Source organism: Marmota marmota, unplaced genomic scaffold, assembly GCF_001458135.2.
Source record: "Marmota marmota marmota unplaced genomic scaffold, marMar, whole genome shotgun sequence".
Taxonomy (NCBI): Eukaryota; Metazoa; Chordata; class Mammalia; order Rodentia; family Sciuridae; genus Marmota; species Marmota marmota.
The window spans coordinates 35,286,227-35,295,312 of NW_025999932.1; the positions used below are offsets into that span (position 1 = coordinate 35,286,227).

The following is a 9,086-nucleotide window of genomic DNA, read 5'->3' on the forward strand; positions in this document are numbered from 1 at the left end:
CCTGCCGGGGCGCCCCTGCCCTCAGTCCCAAACCCGCGGTCGGTTGGCGACCAAATGGGAGGCCCTTGCAGCTCACGGATCAATCTTCCGAGTGCAGAGTCCATTCCCGTAGCGATTGCTGCATTTGAGATCCGCGGAGCCCAGGAGCCAGGCGCGGAGTTGGAGAGGGGGCTGAGCGGAGCTGATCCGACACCCCGCCAGGACGAACCGTCCCCCAGGCCTTGGGCGAACCCGGGGCATCTGCATCTCCGGCCCGGGACTGCACCACTCGCCAGCCCTTCATCTCCAGCACAGGCGCAGATCTGAAGACCTAGTGCTGAGTGCGTCGGTCCGAGGTAGCTTAGGAAGGAGTCAGGACAGGTCTTCGCCCTGCGGTGCGGGCTTGGGTGTGAGTGAAGGTCGGAGGCCCACGCTCCCCACGCGCTCTTATCCCTGCGCTCCCAAGTTAGGGACACGGCGGCGCTCAATTTTAACCTACAGTTTTGGTGTTGCGGATCCCCTGATTCAAAGCGAAGAGACGGTTTCCTTAGAGTCGAGCCGGACTGAAGCCCTCACACCCACTCCTCTTCCTCCTGGATTTTAACAGGCTCTTCTCGCCCTTCCCTAACCAGGTGACCTTTGGGCTCTGGGCCGGATCTGAGAAGAAATTGGTGTCTGCGGGGGTGATGCCTGAGCAGGAGAGACAGATTACAGCCAGAGAAGAGGCTAGTCGGAAAGTAAGTTTCCTTCTCCGACAACGTGTGCACACATCTACCTGGAGAGCTTTCTTCCTCCAGTGCCTCTGTCCTCCGGGTGCCCAGGAAGAGCAAGCGCTCTCCAGAGCCCAGCGCTAGCGGGGTCGTGGTTTGGGAGGAAAGCACTGTGTAGAAAGGGCGTGCTGTCCACAGGTGTTAGAGAACGTTGCAAACCCAGCACGTTTCTGTTAATCTATGCTGTTAAGGGGTCTGATGCCTGAGAAGTAAAATGAGCGTGGATTTGCCCTAATAGTTCAAAATTAGTTACCTGGGGAAGTTAGTCACAGTCCAATGCCTGAATCTCTTTATGTTATATGATCTCTTTATAGTCAAGTCCTGGGATTTTTTTTAAATGCAGCTATTTTGAATTCATTTTAGTTTATGTAAGTAATGCGTTCAGTGTGGTAGGTTTCTGTGTGTGTTATTTTCAAATATTTTGTTTACCTAAATGAAAATCAAATGCTGTGTATTCTCCAACTTTTTTTTTTTCAATATTTTGGAGATTGTTTTATGAAGTGTCTGTCTTCATTTAGCCTCTGCACAGGGTAGATGCTTCGTTGTTTGTTGCTCTCTTACAGGTGGACATTCTGGTTGCTTCTCTCTCTCTCTCTCTCTCTCACACACACACACACACACACACACACACACACATTCGCATGTGCAAGTGGACATGATCTTTATACTTGAACTAATGCTGACTCTTGAGTATTTCTTTAGGATAGACACAAAAGCCTAGATTGCTGGACCAAAGAGTAGGTTGCTTTTTTTCTTTTCTTTTAATATTTATTTTTTTTAGTTTTAGGTGGACACAACATCTTTATTTCATTTTTATGTGGTGCTGAGAATCGAACCCAGTGCCTCATGCATGCTAGGTGGGCATGCTACCTACCACTTGAGCCACATCCCCAGCCCTGGGTTGCTTCTTTTCTATAGGTCTCTGAAATTAATCAATTTAACAATATTATTGAGGGACCATTAGAAGTGAAATTTATCTAGTCTCTGGTGTAGAAAAGAAAGAAAAGTGGATTAATGGATGGTCAAGCCAGAGAGATGCTGATCAGTAGATGATTCTTTACGGTATGAAGACTGCATTTTTTATAGGTTTTCTTTCTTTTATTTTTACTTTTATTTTTAGTTGTAGATGAACACAATACCTTTATTTAATTAATTTGTTTTTTGGGGTCCTTAGAATTGAACTCAGGGGCTCTCAACCACTGAGCCACATCCCCAACCCTATTTTGTATTTTATTTAGAGACAGGGTCTCACTGAGTTGCTTAGCACCTTGATAAGATGCTTGGAGCTCACGATACTCCTGCCTCAGTCTCCCAAGCCACTGGGATTACAGGTGTGCACCACAGTGCCTGGCTTATTTTTATTTATTTTTTTATGTGGTGCTGAGAATCAAACCCAGTGCTTCACACAGGCTGTACAAGTACTTTATCACTAAGCTACACTCCCAGCCCCTGGAGACTGCATTTGATCTGGAATGTGAAGACAGCCTACATTGGGGAGGGATGGCTTCTGCAGAGGAGACACTTAACAATTTCTACAGTGTCCCAACTTAGAGAGAGGGAAAAAAAACACAAAGCCTCATTCTTCCAGATCAAGCACATGATCTGCCCCCTTCTTGATACCTTCTGTAACTGCTCTGGCCCACGTTAACCTCATGTTCTTCTGGATTCCTTTGATAATAGCCTTAGCCAATGTCATTGAGCTTACTATGTGCTAGGAATTATATTAAGCACTTTATATCCCTCTGTGTGTACCTTTTCAACACCCTTTGATGTAGGTGGGGTTTTTGTTGTTTTGGTGCTGGGGCTTGAACCCAGGGCCCGGAGTATGCTAAGCATACACTCTACAACTAAGCTGCACTCCTAGCCCTAATGTAGATATCATCCTTGTGTTATCATCATTTGTTCAACAAATCATCATTTGTTTTTAAGAAATAGGGACTCACTATGTTACCCAGGCTGCCCTCAAATTCCTGGGCTCAAGGAATCCTCCTGCTTCAATGGGAATATAGTCCCTGAATTTTTTTTATGGACAACATGCCTTTATTTTATTTGTTTCATTTTTATGTGGCCCTCAGGATAGAAGCTGGTGCCTCACACATACTAGGCAAGCGCTCTGCCACTGAGCTATAGTCCCAGCCTTTTTTTTTTTTTTTTTAATGTGTCAGGGATACTAGGCCCTGGGGAGCCAGGTAAGAGCAAGACCCCGCCCTCAAGGAATTTATGTTCTAGTAGAAGATGGAGAAAAGAAAGGGGGGTAAACAAATATTGTTATTTTAGGAACTGCTAAGTGCTGGGAAGAAAATAAATCATGATAGGGACATTTAAAAAAAGGGCATAGGTGGGGAGGAAGATTCTATTTAAGTACGTGGCCAGAGAATGCTTTGCAGGGGAAGTAAGGTTTGAGCAGAGACCTGAATGATTCAGATTTCAGGGAAGTGTTCTGTGCTGGGAAACCAAAAAGTATCCAAGTCCTAAGGCAAGAGTGTGAAAATAAGAAATGGTATTTGATCTTTGTCCTAGGTTCCTGACAGAGCTGAAACCCTTGGAATTTCCTGAGTGATAATGATAGGAACATTTTTTTTGTCATTCAAAATAAGCTCTTTTCAACATATCTGAGTTTCTGCTAATGAGGTGGCCTGTGATGGGCCCCTAGATAGCTGCTTCAGATGGAGACTGATGGCCAGAGGAACCAATCATGTGATTAGGAAGTAAGAACTTTCTGCACCACCCCCCAACCTCTGGGGAGGTGACAGGGACTGGAGATGAGCTAATCAGCAGGGGCCCCATGCTTTAATCAGTCATGCCTACAGAATGGAACCTCCATGAAAATCCTAAACGATGGTTTCAGAGCTTCCAGATGGTAAGCACATTGAGATTCTGTGAGAGTGGCTTGCCTGGAGAGAGATAGAAGCTCTGTGCATCATCCCCCATCTCTTGCCCTCTGCATTTCTCTCTTTGCCTGTTCTTTTTTTTTTTTTTTTAAATCTTTTATTCTAATTTGTTATATATGACAGCAGAATGCATTACAATTCATACTACACATATAGAGCACAATTTTTCATCTCTGGTTTTATACAAAGTATATTTACACCATTCGTGTCTTCATACATGTACTTAGGGTAATGATGTCCATCTCATTCCACCATCTTTTCTACCCCCCTTCCCCTCCCACCCCTCTGCCCTATCTGAGTTTGTCTAATCTTCCCATGCCCGCCACCCCCACAACCCCAAGTTGAATCAGCCTCCTTATATCAGAGAAAACATTCAGCATTTGTTTTTTTGGGATTGGCTAACTTCACTTAGCATTATATTCTCCAGCTCCATCTATTTACCTGCAAATGCCATGATTTTATTCTTGTTTATTGCTGAGTATCTTTGCCTGTTCTTGAATTTTATCCTTTATCATAAACTGGTAATAGTACGTGAAGCACTTATCTGAGTTCTGTGAGCTACTCTAGCTCAAGGGTTGGAGACCATTGGACTTTATAACCAGTCCTTCAGAAGTTTGTTTGCGCTAGACTTGCTGACTGGTGTCAGAAGAGGAGGGAAGACTTGTGGGGCTGAGCCCTTACCTCTGGGGTCTGTGCTAGCTCCAGGTAGTGTCGGAACTGAATTGAATGTAGGTCACCAAGTTGTTGTTTGGGAAGTTGGAGAATTGGTTGGTAGGAAGAAACACCCCACATATATTATGTCAGAAGGGTTGTGAGTACAAATAATACAAAAGGATCACAGGCGTGTGCCACCATTCCTGGCTATATTCGTTATTGTAAAGAGCAATATCAGGTGGCTTGGCTATGTGTCAAGCAAGTTTAGAAGATAATATTATCTTCCAAAGATGATAGGTTCCTGAAGAAATGAGAAAGGCCGGCTAAGACTCAATCCTAGAACTGCCTCTCATCAGCAAAATCCCTTGGATAAGTTAGTAAACTTCTGCCTCAGTTTCCCCATCTAAAAGCAATGATGAACTCTGACCTCATGTTCTACCGCATTCCCTTCCCTCCTCCTTTTGCTCCAGCCACTCTGGCTTCCTTATTGCTCCTGAAACACTAGGAACTTGAAGAGGAGGTGATGCTTGTGTGGGTCCCCAAAGGAGAGCAGGCATTGGCTAGGCATGGTATCTTAGGGAGCAGCCGGCATATAGGAAGGCCCAGAAGGTTAGAAATGAAAAGAGGCTCTAGGGGAACTGACGGGTTTGGCAAGCCTGGAGAGTGGCCATGGAAGACCTGTGGAGTTTGGATTTTACCCCACAGTCTTATTTATTTATTTATTAAGAGAGTGACTTATTTATTTATTTTTTGGTGCTGGAGATTGAACCCAGGGCCTCAAACAAGCACACATTCTACCACTGAACTACACCCCCAGGCAAACATGACAGGAATTGTGACATCTTTTGTTTCAGAGAGAGAGTTCAGGCTTGGGGAATAATCTGAGGCTCCCTGGGGAGGAGGGTGAACCCTGGAAGCAGCTGCTGGGCCACCAGCTGGAGGTCATTGAAAGCCAAAGAGAAGGTCTCAGAAAAGCCTGAAAGTATTAGAAGTTTAATACCAGGCCCTGGGATTGAGCCTAGGGGCTTGAGCATGCTAAGACACATTCTACCACTGAACTACACCCCCAGAAGGACTCTGTCCTGATTTGTTGTGAAATTCCCTTCTCAGAGAAAGAGCAGGTTGTCTAGACCTCCTTTGTCCAGAGTGATAGAAGTGAGGGAAGTCCTCACAGAAACAACTCGGGGTGCAATTGGTCCTTAGTAACTGGGTGATAATCTCAGGAAGTGAGAGAGCTGGATTTGATTTTACTTATTTATTCATTTATGTATTTATCTTTTTCTTTGTGGTGCTGAGGATGGAAACCAGGGCTTCACACATATAATGTATTCAATACATGTTACTCTATGATATAGTATAGTGTGTATACATAGACACACTTATTACAAAATGGTTACTTCTCTTTTACTTTCTATGGGAGAATTGTAGACCTCTGAAGTACTTTACCACTGAGCTACACTCCTAGTCTGAGAGCTGGATTTTAAATGCTTTACTGACATGAATTTCCCTCTGACTTTGAAGGATGACTATGACGCGGGGACAGATTACTGCTTGCTAATAACCACAGCATAGGTATCTAGGATTTATCTGTGTTAGATGATTCAAGTATCATTTTTATTTACAGAAAAAAATTGAAATCACAGCCAGGTGAAATTCTGGAGATCAAACCCACAGTCTCCCTTGTGCTAGGTAGGCATTCTACTGCTGAGCTACTTCCTAGCTCCATGTCAGTCATTTATTTATTTATTCTTTTAAAACTAAGTAAAAGGAAAAAATATGAGGAGATCAAAGGTCAATGAGAGGGCTGGGGTCGTGGCTCAGTGGTAGAGTACTTGCCTAGTATGTGTGAGACACTGGGTTCGATTCTCAGCACCACATAAAAATAAGTAAATAAAGGTTCATCCACAACTTAAAAAAAAAGATATATATATATATGTATGTATGTATGTGTGTGTGTGTATATATATATATGTGTGTGTGTATATATATATATATAATAAAAGGTCAATGAGATAGAGGGCAAAACAGAGAGTGACTTACTTATTTATTTTTTGTTGCTAGGGATTGAACCCAGGGCCTTGAATATGCTAAGCACACATTCTACCACTGAACTACACCCCCAGGCAAACAAGACAGGAATTGTGACATCTTTTGTTTCAGAACATAGTTTTTCTGGCTAGAAATTTAGGCAACTACATAGTTGGTACTGCTAGCAGTTTCTTGTTTTATATATCCACATTGTGCCTTCTGATGCCTTTTAGTTTTGCCAATTTGATGTGACTCTTTCAAACTGTCACCAGCTGCAAAAGCCCCATACTCAATCTCTGCTTCTCTGGTCCCAACCAGTGACTTCACTTTTTACCTCGAGGATATTCATACCATTGGTTATGCTTTTCTTCAACTTTTTGCCTGGTCTTACCCACTTTCTCCCAAAATTTTGTTTAGACTTACAACCTACTTTTATCTCCTCTCTAGAATCAGAGGATAGGCTGCTTTCTTTCCAAGGTCGTACCCTCTGCCAATATTCTTGATCCCTTCTTCTCTGCCTGTCTGGAGCCTTTATTGGCCATCCTTCTCTTCAACCTGTCTTTCCCTTTCTCTGCCTCTGAAATCATTCACTTTGCTTTTATTCTAAAATTGCTCCCATTATCTTTTGTCTCCTGCTAGCTGTTTTATTTCTTTTCCACTTCCCTTCCTCCTGAGTCTTCTGGAAAGAATAGTTTGCACTTGTGTGTTTCCATTCCTTCATTCACTTTAAGGTTTTTCCCTTATTATTTTTATCAATTTATTGGCTATAAAAGAAATTTTATACATACACACACACACACACACACATATCTCCGCATGTAATTAGAAAGCAGAGCAGTAGAGGTAATGCCTTTGTACCTCAGCTAACCTAGGAACAGAGCATTACCAATGCCATGTTATCCACCTGATTGCTCTTTCCTCGTCTTTCTGTACCACCCACAGAATTACCCTCTATACAGGTAACTACCATTCTCAATTTTGTGTCTGTTATACCCTACTTTTATTTTTTGTTTGTTTGTTTGTTTTTGATGATCCAGTCTGGGGCCTCATGCATGATAAGCTTGTGCTCTACCACTTAGCCACACCCTAGTCTTCATAACCCAGATTTATATTTTTGTAAAGTTTCATCACATAGATGAGTGCCTGAACAATACATTGTTTAGTTTTCTCATGTCTGAGCTTTATAAAAATGATATCATCATGTGTTTAGTTTTAAAGGACTAGTTTTTCTCACTAGACCCTATTTCTAAGATTTATTGCTGTGTAATATGTCCTTGTGGGTACATAGCACAGTTTACGCAGTCTCCTCAGAGGCTTTGGGTGCTTTGTGGATTTTTTGCAGTCATGACCACCTCTGCTGTGAAGAGTCTTTGTGTCTGGTGATGCACACAGGCAGTGCACCCACTCTCTAAGAACAACAGCTAGCAGGAGACACAGGTAATTGGAGCAATTTTAAAACAAAAGCAAAGTGAACAGCTTCAGAGGCAGAGAAAGGGAAAGACAGGAGGTGAAGAGAAAGATGGCCAATTAAGGCTCCTGACAGGTAGAAAGGAAGGGATGGAGAATCCTGGCAGAGGGTATGACCTTCTGGCTTTGCTTTCTCCACTGTCCTGAAACCTCTCTTGTTTAGTTTCCATGAATGCCAAAGGTGTATCCTTCCCCATTCTTATATTTTGTCCTTTGGTATGATTTGAATGTTGTTGTCTTTTCCAAAATCATGTTGAAACTTCTACTTTAAAAGATGTGGTCTTAGGAGGCGACTGGTTATGAGATTGGAACCTTCACAAATAGGATTATAGAAGAGCTTGATGGGGAGGATTTGCCCCTTTTCACCCTTCCTGTCCATTCCAACACTGCTCTTTCTCTAGGGGGACACAGCTGTTCACCACCATCTTAAAACAGAGAGTGGTCCTCACCAGAGGCTGACTTCCCACCTGTGAGAAATAAAATTCTATTGTTTATAAGTCACCCAGTCTGTAATTTTGTTACAGAGTACAAATAGACTAAGAAACTGGTACCAAGAAGTGAGAAGTGGAGTGTTTCCATAATACCTCAAGTTGGAACCAGGTGGAGGCTGGAAGAGTTGGAGGAGTTGGCTAGAAAAAGCGTAGCTTGCTGTGTACCTAGTGTTAAGGGTGACTCTGGTGAAGGCTCAAAAGAAAAAGGGAGCTGTCAGAGCTTGAATCTTCTTGATCAGAAAGTTGATAGAAATGTGGATAGTAAAGGCCATCTGATGAGGTCTCAGAAATGAGAGCTAGCTTATTGGAAACTGAAGCAAAGACCATGCTTTTACAATATGGCAAAGAACTCAGGTGACAATCAACAAATGGGCCAAGGACCTGAACAGACACTTCTCAGAGGAGGACATACAATCAATCAACAAGTACATGAAAAAATGCTCACCATCTCTAGCAGTCAGAGAAATGCAAATCAAAACCACCCTAAGATACCATCTCACTCCAGTTAGATTGGCAGCCATTATGAAGTCAAACAACAACAAGTGCTGGCGAGGATGTGGGGAAAAGGGTACACTTGTACATTGCTGGTGGGACTGCAAATTGGTGCAGCCAATTTGGAAAGCAGTATGGAGATTTCTTGGAAAGCTGGGAATGGAACCACCATTTGACCCAGCTATCCCCTTCTCAGTCTATTCCCTAAAGACCTAAAAAGAGCATGCTTACAGGGACACTGCTACATCGATGTTCATAGCAGCACAATTCACAATAGCAAGACTGTGGAACCAACCTAGATGCCCTTCAATAGA

The 9,086-nt window shown here is 43.0% G+C and overlaps 1 protein-coding gene across 1 annotated transcript in view; it reads left to right on the forward strand.

Moving 5' to 3' along the window:
- The first annotated feature begins 106 nt into the window (after positions 1-106).
- Positions 107-9,086, forward strand: part of Atp7b (ATPase copper transporting beta) — an 85,332-nt gene continuing 76,352 nt past the window's right edge. Inside the window, exons 1-2 of the mRNA XM_015484250.2 lie at positions 107-335; positions 612-716. Of these exons, the coding sequence (XP_015339736.1) occupies positions 666-716 (51 nt within the window). The 5' untranslated portion in view covers positions 107-335; positions 612-665. The remainder of the gene's footprint in view (positions 336-611; positions 717-9,086) is intronic.